General features: G+C 40.8%; 1 protein-coding gene across 1 annotated transcript; it reads left to right on the forward strand.

The window, feature by feature from the left end:
• The first annotated feature begins 2858 nt into the window (after window positions 1–2858).
• ela3l (elastase 3 like) lies at window positions 2859–5626 on the forward strand. The gene is made up of 8 exons (XM_005922625.3): window positions 2859–2935; window positions 3134–3222; window positions 3443–3540; window positions 3735–3863; window positions 4368–4504; window positions 4875–5020; window positions 5327–5479; window positions 5576–5626. The coding sequence occupies exons 1-8, from the start codon at window positions 2896–2898 to the stop codon at window positions 5591–5593; spliced, it is 810 nt and encodes a 269-aa protein (XP_005922687.1). The 5' UTR covers window positions 2859–2895; the 3' UTR covers window positions 5594–5626.
• Window positions 5627–15963: the final 10337 nt, after the last annotated feature.

A 15963-nucleotide genomic window follows, 5' to 3' on the forward strand; every position in this document is an offset into this window, starting at 1 on the left:
CTGTAAACCGATCTTAATAGACGGCACCAATTCCCACTACTCCTCTTCATTCTAACACTGAAAATGAGAGAGCAGGCAAGTATGTGCAAGACCTGTAAGACCAGTTGGGTCATGATGTGCTCACGAGAATTAATGAAATTAGTATTCCCCGTCCTGGGAGTATTAAAGCACAGTTAGCAATGAATTTTATACCCGCAGTAAACAAAGACACAGAAATAAAATAAACATGCAACAATCAACCCAAACGAGAAAGCAGGGAAGGGCTTCTGGTAAAATCAGCATCAAAGATAAAAGCAAATCAGCAGCAGACAGCCGACAGATTTACTTGAGCCCTCTGGCTCAAAGCACTCTGCCTATGGCAACTAAGGCAGCCACTGGAAAGTACAGCTGTGTATTTTTTTAAAGGCAGAAAGCTAAACATTTGGGACATTAGTGGGTTCAGGCTGGGCTGAACTATTGCTACAAACCAAAAGACACACTCATACAGGCATACCACATACCAGTGACAGAGGTATGCAAGAGAAAATTAGTTCAAAAACCACACAGCTGGCTGCAGCCAAAAGCACACAATAATATTTATACATTACTGCAAAATGTCTCTTGTTTGTGCCACTTGACAACGGCAATGGCCAGTGCAGTGTTTACTGCCCCAGTGTGACACAAACCAACCATAAACCTCGCACTCGGTGTCATTCGGAGTTCAGCTGCACTTCTGATGGGGGGAAGCGGCCTGAACTGTATCTGTTACAAACCCCCAGGAGTGGGGTGAGGAAAGGGGGGGGTGGGTGGGGTTCCAGTAAATGAGGTGTTGTGCTTTCCTCAGCCATAAATGCAGTGAGCCTCGTCTCAGCACACGACAGGCTACCTTCTACTTCGTATAAACAGGCGTTAGTGGTAGGGAGTATATTTGGGTAATCAGAGGCTTTGGGCTAAATAAAAAGGCGGGTAAGAGTTTAGGTCAGGTCTATGTGTTTTCCTACAGAAACAACCCCCCACCCCCCACCCCCACCCCCCTGTTCTGTACAGCTGTATCACTTCAACATCCACCTCACTTCATTATCTTGCCACTATCAAATTAATGAATACAAGAGGTTTAATCAGAAAATGGAAGGGGAAAGGAGGCATCTGCTTTGGACACTGGCTTGTAATAAGTATAACAATGTTTTTTTTTAATTAGAAGACTGATTTTAATTAGATTTCAAATAATTATATATATAAATACATATGATAGCTGTAGAGGAGTTCTCACACACACACACACACACACTAAGGTGCACTTACACCCGCGCCAACACACTCAGACATGCACGCAAACACAAGCACACATAAGCCGGGGATGTCTAAGCTTGTTTGCTGTAGTTGCCTTTCAAGTGTTTTTTATTTCTTCCCATGGAGAATTTGCTTGTTTTGTAAACTCTAAATGAGCAGCTGTAACCCAACATTTAAGCAAAGTTGTTTCTGTAGGTTCAAGTGTTGTTACGAGTTGCACATGTTCATGGCAAAGGTGTTCTCAGTGGAGAACAAATATGTGTTACTATCACTGTCAGTCTCCAAGTCTTGTCGGACCTCTTTTTCAGACCCACTTCACAGAAGTTGATTTTCTGAATGACTCACATTACAAATGCATTTTTGTAAATAAATGACTATAGATCAGTTTGGTGTCTAAGCAGATAAATTGTCCCATCTAGTGGTGAACCAGGAAACTAAATGATTCATGAGCAAGAAGTCCAGTCTGCCATCTGAAGTAGTGTGACATTGATTTTGATTACAGCACAGTGTTTGCTTCAGGAAGTCTCAAATGTAAGACAGGACTCCTGTAACCTTAATAATTTCTGAATCCATTTCAGGTTCTCTTATCAGAAGCATATGAACGCTTCTATTTTCTATTTCGATTCTATTTCTCAACACTTTTTTTGCTGCAAACTGGCAGCAACCGCCAAACTTTTTATTGTGCCACATAACAGTACGTAAAACCTACCTAGACAGATTTAGTGTGTCTGCCTGCTGAGTCACCCCAGACACTTTCATATCTCAGAAGTTGTATCTGTGTCCTCCAAGTCTCATAATTTATTCAGGTTCTATCCATTCATTCAAGTCATCGTAACGAGGTGGGTCGGTGTTTTCATCAGTACATTTAACTTCACAACAGCTGATATACAGCATAGCTATAGCAAGACTGTTCAAACCTGAAAGATGCTGAGCTGACATATATGCTCATACATATGGCCAATGTGTCTTGTGTTTCTGACGCTGCAGAATTTGCATTAGAGCTGTTTGTGGTGTAAGAAAAGACTGTAACGCAGCCATCAATATTTTCTGCATCAATGACAACATCTGTTTCTCATAACTTTGTTGTCCTTTACCTTACTCATGCTTCTTAATTAGATTTTTTTTTTTTTTTGCATGTGTGTGTGTTTCAATTCTGAGAAAACAAGCTAGTGCCAGATGTCGGCTTCCCATGGTGTTATGCAAGCATTTAATTCCAGCTTTCAGGGAAAAGGTTTTAATCACAGAAAGTGTAAAGGTGAATTTCAATGCAGAATCATAATGCTACAGAGGTGAATGTACCTTCAGTATTTACAAACTTAAACACACTTTCCTTTCATGAATGAGAAAACTCTTGGCGCTCTTATGCATACATGGTTTCTGTACATTGTACCCATTGTAATTCTACAGGAAGGCCATGAGAAATGTTCCTAAAAACACACCTGTGTGATCCGTCAGCCGCGCAGACAAACACTGACCCTCTTTGCCATTGGTCCATCTTCATCCCGGAGAGGTGCAGGCAAACCAATGGTAGTACGTGTTGCTGCATTCAGAGCAGGCGTTGCCTGTGGGGGAAAGTTTAAAAGAGAACGTGTGTCCTCTTGTCCCTCAGCAGAAGCATCAATCAACATGATCCCCATTGTGCTGGCCTCAGTGCTCATTGCTGGCGGTAAGAACATCTGGCATTTTCTAATTCTGTGTGTAATTGTTTCTGCCGTTTTGCAAGTAATGTAAGCGCGGATACGTGCCTGCTCATTACCACACAGGGAGCTCGCCCCCCTGCGGTCCTTTATCAAAAAGAAAAATGATGCAGTTTAAAAGTTTTTCCCGTGTCTCTAAAGCTCACTTCTATCCCCTCTTCGTCCAGCCCTTGGGTGCGGTACACCACCCATTCCGCCCCTGACTTCCCGTGTAGTCAACGGAGTCGATGCCAGGCCTCACAGCTGGCCCTGGCAGGTAGGCTAATATGTACACATCTGTCTGTGTTTTTATACTTACCGGCAAACCTCATGGGTAGAGCATCTGGCTTATTTGTTGTCATACCCAGTGGCTATTGGAAATCCTCTAATTAAAAGAGTGGCTTTTGAATTTAATCTGCACACAGTGCAGTCCATCTATTCATCAGCAACCTGCTGCTTATACTCCGTCCTTTTTGCTGTCCTTTCTTCACCTCCAGATCTCCCTGCAGTATGACAAGGACGGCGAGTGGAGGCACACTTGTGGGGGAACTCTGATTGCTGCCAACTGGGTCATGACTGCTGCTCACTGCATTAAGTATGAGCAGCAGAGGAATACAAAGACACAAAACACAAAAACACAACCACCAGTGGACAAATTAAATTCTGGTCCCCAACCCCACATTAAATCCTGTGGGAATTCAATTCAACCAATCACCGCACTATTCAGCTATTTGCACAAACTCCTCTGTCTGGTAGACTCCAGCCTTGACATTCTGCTCTCTCCCACAGTACCGCGTTGTCCTACAGGGTGTATGTGGGCAAATACAACCTGGTGGAGGAAGAGGCTGGCTCCAAGGCTATCCTGCCTGAGAAGATTATTGTCCATGAGAAATGGAACCCTATCTTTGTGGCCTTCGGGTAACACAATCACCACCTCACAATACTGAGAGCAAAGACAGTCTCCTACATATAGTACATCATCATCTCTGTAAAAGTGTATCAATATAGCGTATGGGAACAGGGCTCGAATTACATTTACTTGCTTCAGTCTAAATCATATCCATGAAGAATGTCGACATTTTTATACATGTCAAAGATCTGCTGAGTAAATGAGAAAAAAAGACTGAACCATTTAAAAATATTATTATATTGGTTAATTTTCTTTAAAAAAACAAGTTGACTTTTTCATGCAATAGAGTTCAAAGATTGTAAAGATTGTAATTGAATACATTAATTATTCAGTATTTTTAGACATACAGCAATAGCAAACAGAAAGGACGCAGGAATACTGTACTGTACTCTTTCCCATTATCTTATCTGCCTGTGTTTCGCTCTCTTTGCTTTTTGCTCTGGAGGATGATTTTAAATTGCCTGTCAGTACGAACCCCTCACACAGTCTCTCTCCCTCTGTCTCTCTTGCAGTAACGATATCGCCCTGATCAAACTGTCAGAGTCTGCGACTTTGAGCGACCAGGTGCAGTTGGCATGTATCCCCCCTGCTGGCACTGTCTTGTCCAACCTCTACCCCTGCTACATCACTGGATGGGGAAGACTGTACAGTAAGTCGCTGTTTAAAGAAGGCCGAGCTATGTTTATGTGTCTGTTGAGGTATTTACTTTGTTTTTGGTTTTTTTCTTAGTTTGGTATCTACGGGATATTTTATTGTCCTTTAGAGCATTTAGTGCATCTGTGAGATGCATGGATTTATAACGAGCTGTGAGTAAGCATATCTAATTGGGGTAACCTCCAAAGTTCAGATGAAAATCAAATGCATGATATTTTTTGCTGGAAGATTTAGGGAGGAGGATTATTCCTAAATTGAAAAATGTGGGTCAGACAGTGAATTTGACGCTTTAAGAAATGCTGTAAATCAGCTTTGACTGCAGGCCGGTGTATGTGGATGATGTAGGCTCTGCCTGTGTGTCTTAGCCGGAGGCCCCATAGCTGATAAGCTGCAGCAAGCTTTGATGCCTGTGGCAGACTATGCCACCTGCTCCCAATCTGACTGGTGGGGTATCGCTGTAAGGACCACCATGGTGTGTGCTGGCGGAGATGGAATTGTGGCTGGATGCAACGTAAGTTTGCACTGTGTGTGTTTGTGTACATGGGAAGAGCTGTTTTCTATCGTGTGTTGAAAACTCAAAGCAAATTTGAATGTAATGTGTTCAACTACAAATATACACAGGTAATCACATTTTTCAGAGATTTTATGTTCTAGCTGACAAGAACTGACTTTTAAAAAAAATAAAATTTCAATCATAACTATAAACAACAGTCCTGATTGCAGTTATTTTCTGCCATACCATACACTAGTTTAATAAAATGCACAAAACATTAGATCTTCTCTATCTACTTCTATGTCTATTCCCTACTTTCTCCAGGGTGACTCCGGTGGCCCTCTGAACTGTCAGAACGCTGAAGGTGTCTGGGAGGTGCACGGTATTGCTAGCTTTGTGTCCGCCCTTGGCTGCAACTATGAGAAGAAACCCACTGTCTTCACCAGAGTCTCTGCCTTCAACGACTGGATTGACCAGGTAACCAGAACCACAGCTGCTTGTAAACAAACATCTCTTGTTCTAATTCTCTTTCCTCTTTTCCTATTTTAAGTAATGACTCATTCCTTCTTGCAGGTTATGATGAGCAACTAAGGAAGATGGCAATAAATAAATTTTTAAAGAAGACCTGGAGAGCTGCGTGTATTTTGTGTGTTATTTCAATACCCATCACATTAAAGCACACTCAGGTCTGACAAACTCGAATTCAAATTTCATTTTAAAAAAAAGAGAGAGAAAATAAAAGAAAGAAACTGGGCATCTCTACAGCAAATTATTTTACCCTGTTCATAAAAGTTTGCCAGGCATGGAAACAATGTCACCCGTCGTCCAGCAGGTGTCCTCGTACACTCTTGATAGGTTAAATTGGTTCTGACAGCTTTCCAAAGCAGGATTCTGTGTATTGTTTATGCCTGGAACAAACGCAGCAAACACAAGATATTTCCCTCAAATAGCTCACTGTAGTCAAGCATGTGATTCATAAAAATAAATATGCAGTGATATTTTAAATAGCAACTTTCATATTGAGAGTAAGTGACTGATATTTGTTGTGAAGAAGAAGAAAAAAGACTATCCTGCAAGAACCTGTCCTGGTTTGATACTCTATCCTGTATTTTCAGCACAGGGGACCGCAATACTCTGCTGGGAATTTCTTCATTAAAAACAGTGCTCTGAAAATGAAGAAGACCAGAATGAAAAAAAAAAGTTAAGATTCTGTCTTTTGTTTATGCTGTGATGAGATGATAGAAGCAGTAATGAGAGAAAGATGGGGATGGATTGGGTTGGGAGGGGAAGATTAAAAAAAATTAATTGCTTCTCACTACTGTCTTTTCTGTTTCACTCTTTCTTTCTTTTCTCTCTCTCCCTCTCTCTGTCACATTGGCGAGACACACACATATGCACACACTTATAAGCTTTGGCAGGTTAATGGAGGTAATGTGAACGCCTGTGACGCATTCATTAGACATGACATGTCCTGCAAGAGCGAGTAATAATGAAGTCGTGTGTGTGTGTGTGTGTGTGTGTAAAGAGCAGACAGAAGCACAGACATGAAGGCACTGTTTTGCTGCATATCCATGATTCTCAGGCTGTATTTGATCTCATCTCTGATGTAATGAATCACACATCTTTTGGGGCTTTCACATGAAGCATCAGCCTGTGATCCATTCTAATTATTTCCTCCGAGGTCCCATGTAGGCTGAGCCTACACTAATTTAGTGATCCTTAAAAATATACCTGATAAGGCAACTCTAAGGGTATACCGATTTTTTAATACAGTTTACAACTAAAACCCACAGATTACAAATATAATTGTTATTCATTATTGTAATAATCAAGCTAATGTAGCGGAGGAATATCACAACATCAAATCAGCTATAGATAGTTACACATGACATGACATGAATGGACTAAAAATGTAATAGCAACTAGATGAAAGCAATAAATCTTGACTATTATTAATAAAAACTTTCAAACATGACAGGTAGCATGTGATGCTCCAGGATGAATCACATCTTTAGCACATTTGCTGCTGTATTTAATTCCATTTTAATTCCATTTATCAACTAGATCTTGTAGCAGTTATTACACTGCCATCCCCTGTTCAGTACTTGAAATATAGCTTAAATGTGCAGCAGTGTATGAGCCACTGATTAAACTACTGCAGTCTGGATTTGTTCCCCTGAAAAACTTCTCTGTGCAACCGGCAGTGAGAGTGAGCGTGGGACCACAAAAGATTTCTTTGTGTCTGTCTGAACTCTGGGTCAGGATAGCTCCCTCCCATCTTTCACACACACACACACACACACGTGGCTTTCAGTCTTTGTGAGGACACACAGTGACATTCCCTGTTGCTCCTTACCCTTTATCCCTAACCGTCACAATTACCAAATGATCACCCGAACCCTAACATACTCGACACTGTTGGGCCAAAATGCCCTCACTTTTTCAAAGATGTCCTTCATTCCAGAAAAGAAGGACAGACAAGTGTTTGCACACATACCGTGGATGAGAGGGAGACCGAGAGAATAGAGCAGAATCCCCCAGGGACACCCTGCTGTTGTTTTGAATACCAATGAGGAAAATGGAGTCAACGAATTTAAGGTCTGTGTGGCTTCTGCTCAGCTGCGTGCTTTTTAGTAGGTAGTTGTGACTGACTCCAGTTAACCAACTACTCCTAATCCATATACAGTAAAAAACATTAATATTAGAATATAGCTGCAGCTTTATTGTGTATTTCTATAAATAAAGCATATTTTTAACAACACTCTCAGATTGTGTCAAAAGATTATTTCAAACGGTCCTAACTTCTTTGCAAAGTTCCAGCAGCTAGACCAAAGTTCTGTCCATTTAATCAAGACGAGATCTCTTTTATTGCATTGCACTGTCTTGTCACTGAATGTTTAGGCTGAACCTCTTGCACTGTGCACACACTGGATCTTCACCGTTGTGACGGGGGGAAAGCCCTTGATGGGATGTTCCAGGAGCGTTTTTATAAATAGTCTGTAGTAACAGGCTGAGGGAGGGGAGGAAAGGGGAGGGGCAGGCGGGGATGATGAGCAGCCACAATGACAGAAGCATCTCCGCTCTGTCGCCCTGCGCCTGTCAGCAGTCAGTCACTAACCGACTTGATTACAAGTCTGAAACTCCGCTAGTGACCAGGCCCACTGGTTGCTGCTGAACTACGCCCCCCGGGCTCGCAGTTTGGTGACCTACTTCGGGGTAAAAGTTCCCTTTTTTTTTTTTTTTTGAGGAACGTCGCGGTGAACTTGTTGAAGATTTGGAAGTCATTCCATATAATCCGTGTTGCTCTTGGGGTGCGCACCAAGACAACAAATGCGTGGACTCGAGGCTTCCGATTGGAGTGTCAGGTAGGCTGCTGTATTAAGTGGTTTTTTTTGGGGTTTTTTTTTTTTTTTTTTTTTGTTGGGGTTTTTTTTAGGAACTTCAGTCACAGGATACGAGGTTGGGGGGTCGCTCATTCGGCTAGTCTGCAGCCAGGTGATGCATTATGCATAAGTAATCTTCTGTTTTCCATGTGGTGTCTCTGTTTGTTTTTGTTCGTGCCTACACTGTCCTCTTGTTTGATGTTGTAAGCATGCCGTATTTTCATACATTTACATCAGATTATTTGCATTTTGCCGCAAAAGGCCTGTATGTGACACCATTCACAGAGAACACACAACCTGGAGGCTCTATTGAACTGTTGAATTACTCTGGTTTCAGACTTAAATCCTAACTCTTTTCTGAGTCACTGAGCTCAGAGACATTGCATACTATAGTTATCTTTATATTGATTGTGCGCGTTTATGTTAAACCTAAAATATATATGTTTTCTCGAGTTCTATATTTAATTTTTTTTTAAATATATTAAAATAAAATTAGATTTTAAAAATTCTAAATATTAAGGCTATCCGAAAAACATGTGGTCGTTTTGAATTTGATGATGCAATATGTGTTTTAAACAAGCTGGCCCACTGGATTGGTAAATATGCCTCTGGCGGAGTAGGCCATGGTCCTTTTTCCTCTTCAGCCTGGAGCGCAGAGTCCATTTTTTAAAAAAAAAAAAAGAATTTCAAAGTTTTTATTGCCATGTTTATCAGTGTGTTGCATCACCTTTTCTGTAAGAACCAGAGAGCCTAAGACATCAATTTTGAAAGACAAATGTTTTCCCATTCTTGATTGATATTGGATACCAAATGCTTAACAGTTAGGTGCCTCATTTGACCTATATTACCTTGATAAAACCTCAGACTTTTTCAGTCTTTGACTGGTGGGGAAAAATAGGAAGGCTAGCTTAGCACCAAGACTCTTGGGCAGTAGAGCTCATCTCCTGCTGTACAACATGCAGAATGTGGTTTGGGACTGTCTCGCTGAAATAAGCAATGCTTTCCCAAGAAAGCTTGAATGGCAAAATGTGCTGCTCCAAAAGCTGTGTATTTAAAAGTGAATGGGGCTTACAGATGGCCAAGTTACCCAAACCATGTGCACTAATGCAGCCTCCTCGTCTCACAATCTCTGGCTTTTGAGCTGTATGATGAAAGTAAGCTGAGTGATTCAGCCTGGAGCTCAATGTGTATTTTTATCAAGAATTCTAAAGTTTTGATTGGCCGACCAGAGGACAGTTTTCCACTTTGCCTCAGTCAATCCAAAATGAGCTCGCACCTAGAGAAGTCAGCTAAATTTTAACCTAGTTTATATTGTTTTTTCTTTTCATGTGTCAAAGTTTGAACTTTCACGTGAGGATGCAGCAATTTGTGTTGTTTAGAAGTGTTTCTAAAGCCTACTGATGGCTCTTTGCATTGCAGTGTCATTTAAGGACCTGAAGGTCACAGCCTGTCAATACTTTCAGATGTATTTCTTTTATTTTTGAATGCCTTTGCTTTCTTCCAGCATTGCTATTAAAATGTATTCATCTTTTTAATGAGAACAAATTACCCTTGTATTTAGTAAGACGTGGACCACAATTACCTTCTCTGGGAAGTATGAGTTATGAAAATGTGTTATATTAGTGATAATGAATAACAACATGACTCCTCTTGTTATATGCACCAGTGATTGTCTGAAATTAACATAAGCATGCAGTGCTCTGATCTAATATATTGCTTACACTCATTTGATTTCCCCCCCTCTCTAGTAGACACATGCAGACTCTTCCCCATCACATTCCACTGCTATCTAATAACCTACAAATTCCTCGCTTTGGCTCTGATTGGAAATGTAAACCCAGTAGTCACACTTAGTGTGACTGTTGTGGGAAAAAAAGAAACCCTTCCTCGTAGGGCTGTTCGATATAACGATATATATCGGGTGACGATATAAAAATGTCTATTGTTTCATTTTATGCTATCCTTTGTTTCGTGGTGTCACAAAATAAACTGTTTACAGCAATATTTTTTTCATCGTTTTGATGGTCACTGTAGTGGCTATATTAATTTCTTAAAGTTCTCTCTTTCTCTTATATTTAATATAACCACACTACAGACAGACAAGCGCCTGCTTGTGGTTAGCAACAACTACGGTAACACCATCGCGTGTCCGCTTGTTTATGTTCCACATAAACCTTTCACAATAAAGCTCAAGATCCTGTTGAGACTTTTCAAAATAAACTGAATCACGTGAAAGAGTAGATTGTTTACGGAAAAAGAGCCGCCAGGTGCTAAAAAAATAAACCTTAGACTCAAACATTAGAACAGGCTTTTCCCCGCAGCACGCCGTGTATTAAATACTCACAAAGAAAACGGCGGCTGTTACAACTTATGTCTAAAAATGTATAGTTTCATGCATCGGTTAAAACACTCGACTCCAGCTACATGACGCGCAGCTGGAAACACTTCCCGCAAGACGAGCTGCCCGAGAGTCACAGAATTTACAGAAAATGTTACATTTTTGTGATTTATATCGTTATCAGACGATAGAATTCTTATATCGGGATATGAGACATATGGGACATATCGCACAACCCTACTTCCTAGGGTTGTTTTGGAAATATCCTGAAAAACTGTGCAGGCAGTTTTATTGACAGTTGTCCCAGTTAGTCATTATGAGGATAATTTTCCCCACAGTAGCCCCACCAGCATCCTGAGAGGGACCCATCTGGTGCAAAGTGAAACCAGCTTTGTGTGTTGGAAAGAAGATCAAATGTATCACTGTCATCTACTGTATCTTGTAGCTATCCATCTTTATTTGGCTTGGTCATAAAATGCCTATAAAGGGAAGGATAACTTTGAAATGAGTTCTCAACAGTAGGCTTGGACTGTTGTGGTATTGCCCTCAGTTGGGGAGAAGAGGAAATATGTGGTCTCATTAGAAATGCATTAGAGGGAAGGGAGAGAGGTATAGAAGTGGGGAGATGAGCTCAAGTTTTTATCTGTTAAACTCTGAGAGGGAAAATATTCACACCCTCCATCTCATGCTTGAACTGGCTTCTCTTTCCCCCCTTTCACTCTGTCAGTCTCTCTCTCTCTCACACACACACACCAGTACACCTCAGTGACCCATTTAATATCAGCCACAAAACTGGCAACTATATTCCCACATATTCCTCCTGAAAACACATCAATGCTAAAACTCATCCACAATAATTCAGCAAGAAAAAGTGCTTACCCGCACCTTCTTTATCAGCTTAATAACCTCTTTGCTCTCTGCCAGTATAAAGGAAACTGATAAAAAAAGGATGTTGTGACACACAAAGAGAGTTTCTTGTCCCGTAATGCCCTCCTGTTACACACTGATTATTCAAATTTAACAGTGGTCCTACAATGCTTTTTCTCTGCATCTGTCTGACACTTTTCCTTCACATTACTAAGAAATAATAATACTCCATTTTGTATCTTTATGAAAATATTCTGTAAGGTCCCTTATTTAACACTGAAATAACACTTTCAACATAAAAAAAAGCCTGTTTGATACATATGTAGGTTGTTCCATATATAACACCTGCAGGAATGAAGCACCTTGGCCTACAGTCTAAGTTGTCAGAGGAAATAATCTGTACTGAGCTGACCTCGTTCATGGAAGCAGCATGCTCATATGATAGGCAGGTTAACTGCAGCCAAGTGTGTCGCAGCTTGTGTGTGTACTGGCAAAAGTGCATGAAATATGGATTGACCATATTCATGTTATCCATTTCCTTTCTTTTCAGGGATAATCTGTGGAGCTGGGGTATCTAACAGACCCCAGGCTGACCACCAGGATCTTGGAGACCACTGTCCCACCTACCATGGAGCATGAACTGAGAAATGGCCTGTCTATATGGAGCATCGTGGCCATTGTTTGCAACTCTGTGGTAGGCTTTCTCATCGTCATCCTGTTTGTCATCCTCTACAAGGCCTGCAAAGTACCTTCACACCAAGAGAAAGTGCCTGCTTTTGCAGCAAAGCTGGAGCAGAAGAAGGATGAACAGAAGTATATGCTGACTGCAGCCTAATCGAGACCCTTAGGTATGAACTCTAATGGATCTGGACATCATATATGCATGCCGTTACATTCGGTCTGTATCTCCTTTTGTGTTACATAACTCACTGTTTACATCTCTGCATCTTGACTGTGCCAGTGAGTGAAGCTCAGAGTAAGCTAACTGCATTAAGAGTTGTGGCAAGACCAACAACAACAAGCGGGCCCAATCCTCTTATCTCTGCTGTGCATCGCGGGGACTGTCCATCTGTCAGTCAGTTTGGTTTTGCTCGGCACAGATTCACCATGATCTCCTCCTCTGCTCCGTTCCTTTTCAACCCTCCATCTGAAGCCACAGAGCGGATGTGGAGGACGAACAGCAAAGTTAACTGGGAGAGAGGAACTGAGGTGACAACGTTGGTCGAGAGGCACGAAGACATAAAATCACATTTTTAGTAGTAAAGAGAAAAAGCAACAGCAGCTGGGATATTTTTTTCCCCATAGCTGCACACTAATGATGCCAGCAACAGAGCGGCAGAAACACGACAGGTAGACACTAAAAACCCAAACGAGGCAGAAAGAAGAAAGGTGTAGCTGGAGGATGTGTGTCAGTCAAGACAGACAGAGATAAAGTTTGGTTTATATTTGGTGGGGATTGATGAAGTGCAAGGGAAGGATAGGAAAGGGGATCCTTTGATGTGTTGTTGACAGAAAAGAAAGCTCGAGGGCCCTGTTTGATAGTCTCCCTGTTTGACACACAAGTCTCTGCTTCCACTGATCCAACTCCCACGGGATTAAATGTAACAGTAAAATGCGTTACTCGTGTCCTGGTGTGCCTCGCTTTCATTCTGTGGGTTTCTCCAAAATGTTTATAAGCAGCCATCATTGGAAATGACACGACTTACAGAACAGGAGTGAGCAGTGTGTTTATTGTAGTGGATGTTCTCCAGCTGTTAACTGTGTGATATAAAGATTATGTTGCGGATGGAAGAGAGATAAGAGCCAACAGACTGACTGGCAAAATCACAAAACGTATATGCATATATGTATGCACACAATAGATATTGTTTCAACTATTGAGAGGGCTCTGTGTTTTAATGCTTTCATTTTGTAGTTTAGGATCTCAGGTTAACTTAATAATACATATATGATTTTGTCTTTTGTGTTCTACTTACTTTAAAGAGGATACTTGTACAAATGATGATGCTGATGCTGTTACACTTGCTGGATTGATTAGTGGCTAAATTCTGGAATATTTCTGAATCATATAAATCCAAATTATAATGCAGCTTCTTATATGTGAAGATTTTTATATTTCATGTGATTGCCCCTGAACTGAGTGTCACAGCTTCCCTTGGCTTCCAAATACACCAACATTTGGTTCATTCTAAATTTTCCAAAGGTGTGAAAGTGAAACTGGTGACCTGTTCAGGGTGTACCCAGATTCCCTATGACAGCTGAGGTAGGCTCCAGCAATCCCTGCTGGATAGGTACTTAAGGAAAATGAGACATGGACAAAAAAGCAATCGCAGTATCATTCAGCATCATTGTGAATTAAGCAGCTTTGTTTTATGTTTGCCACACGATGAGATTAAGTTATCTTTGGTACTGAATATGCTTCTTTTTTTCTTTTTCTTTTTTTGTAATGAACTAAATGATCACTCAAACAACATTCAAAAGAATAGCTGATCTTGAAATTAATCATTTGTTGCTGCCTTACAGATTAATGCTATTGTCCTCCATGCCATGCAATGTTGACAGTCTATTTTGTATCAACAATAAACTCATTTACTCTTGTTTCTAACTAATGTGGTCTGCAATCAGTGTTGCTCTGCCCTTTCAGTGTGTATCACCATCATTTTCCCTCCAAATTATTTAAACATTAGTGCTTGAATTAAAATAACAATTGACTTCAACCTCCTGCACTGAAGTAATCAATGTGGAACACACTGACCTCAGCAGTGACCCACATCCTGTTGTTAGTGAACTACAAGTGTGTAATTCTTATCTTGTAACCACAATCCAGCATCATTATAACGGCCGTGGGGTTGGGGAACTTGCGAGTGCTTACTATGGATACATTTTTCTTTGAGTGACAGTTAACATCATTATATGGTGTTTCTTATATTTTGGTCATTATTTTTCTCCGTATGGCTTCAGCACACTAAAGGGCACAAGCAGAAAAAAAAACTACGTTGCCTTACCAAAATACTGTACTCATGCTATGTGCAATATTTAGAATCTTCTGCTCCACCGTAAACTGAAGAAACAACAAACGGGCATAAGGAAATTTAATAGGCTAAATTGTTGTAGATTAAGCCAACTATATATAAAATAATCATGAGCCAGTCCACCTTTTCCATTTTCAGCATTAAACAGACACACTAAAGATGTTAGAGGATCCTTTGTATCAGTAATGTAGTTCATTCTTCCTATATGCCATACTGAGTACTTTTTTGTTACATATGTAAAACTGGATGCTGAATTTCTACTGGAATAATTATAGTCATGGTGCTTTTACACTGATTTTTGCTGATTTTTTTGTTTTTGTGGCTCTTTAAAGTCGAAGAACTAACAAGATTAAAAAGAGTCATGCATTTGTCAGATCTTCTGAGAAGAGATTAAAAATCTCTCTATATATTAACTAAATGTCAGATTAGCGTGTGCGTGCTTGAGAGACAAAAGCTGCGATTACATGTGTGCACATGTGTAAATACATTGGTTTATAGCACATGTGAGGCAGATGGGCTGATGACTTGAAGCCGCTCATCAGCTGTGCAGTGTTTATCTGCTTCACTCCTATTTATCTGCCTGCCAGTTTCCCTCTCTATCGCTGTCTCTTTGGCAGGCTTTCCCTTATTTGTTTCCCATCTAACGAGACAAATGCCAAAGTTCGGCAAACTGGCCAGAAAAGATCCAGCGATCTACCCCACAGTGAGCTGCTTGGATGATGAAGGTCAGCACAGTCTGACTCACAGTGTCTGAACCACTGCACTGATGTTTTTAAATGTGATTTTCTCTTCAAGACCATTGAAGGCATTCACTACTATAACTGACAATGCTTATTATCAATAAGCAAAGGCATTCACTAATCGTCCATCCAGTCATCCATCTCCTGACTGTCATACTTACACTGATTCATTAATCTCAGATTTGGTGCTTACTGTGAGTTCATCGAGTTGAGATTGAAGATAGCCACTGAACTCTGCATCACTCTCACCATGCTGCATCACACAGCAGCAAATTCCCTCCATCTTCCAGTTGTAGCTGAGAAGGAAGAGGGTCACTGAACTCAACATGGTGTTATATAATGATAGCTGCAAATATCAGAGACAGAGAGATTACTAATAAATATATGAGGGACCAGTAATCTGCAACTCCATCTGCACTGCTGGAGGGGTTGCATAACCCACATCAGGCCACACTGAGTCATTGCTAGTGGCTACGTCTAAATGCGTGTCTCTCGGTGTGCTGCAGAGCAATCGCCAAAGGATCAAATGTTAATCTATAATTTGGATGCTGCATGGCCAAAAATTTTGTGGAGTTTCTTTCAGATCTCAGAATCTTATGTA

The sequence above is a fragment of the Haplochromis burtoni genome, unplaced genomic scaffold, assembly GCF_018398535.1.
Source record: "Haplochromis burtoni strain Fernald_Lab_line unplaced genomic scaffold, NCSU_Asbu1 Contig_62, whole genome shotgun sequence".
Classification (NCBI taxonomy): domain Eukaryota; kingdom Metazoa; phylum Chordata; class Actinopteri; order Cichliformes; family Cichlidae; genus Haplochromis; species Haplochromis burtoni.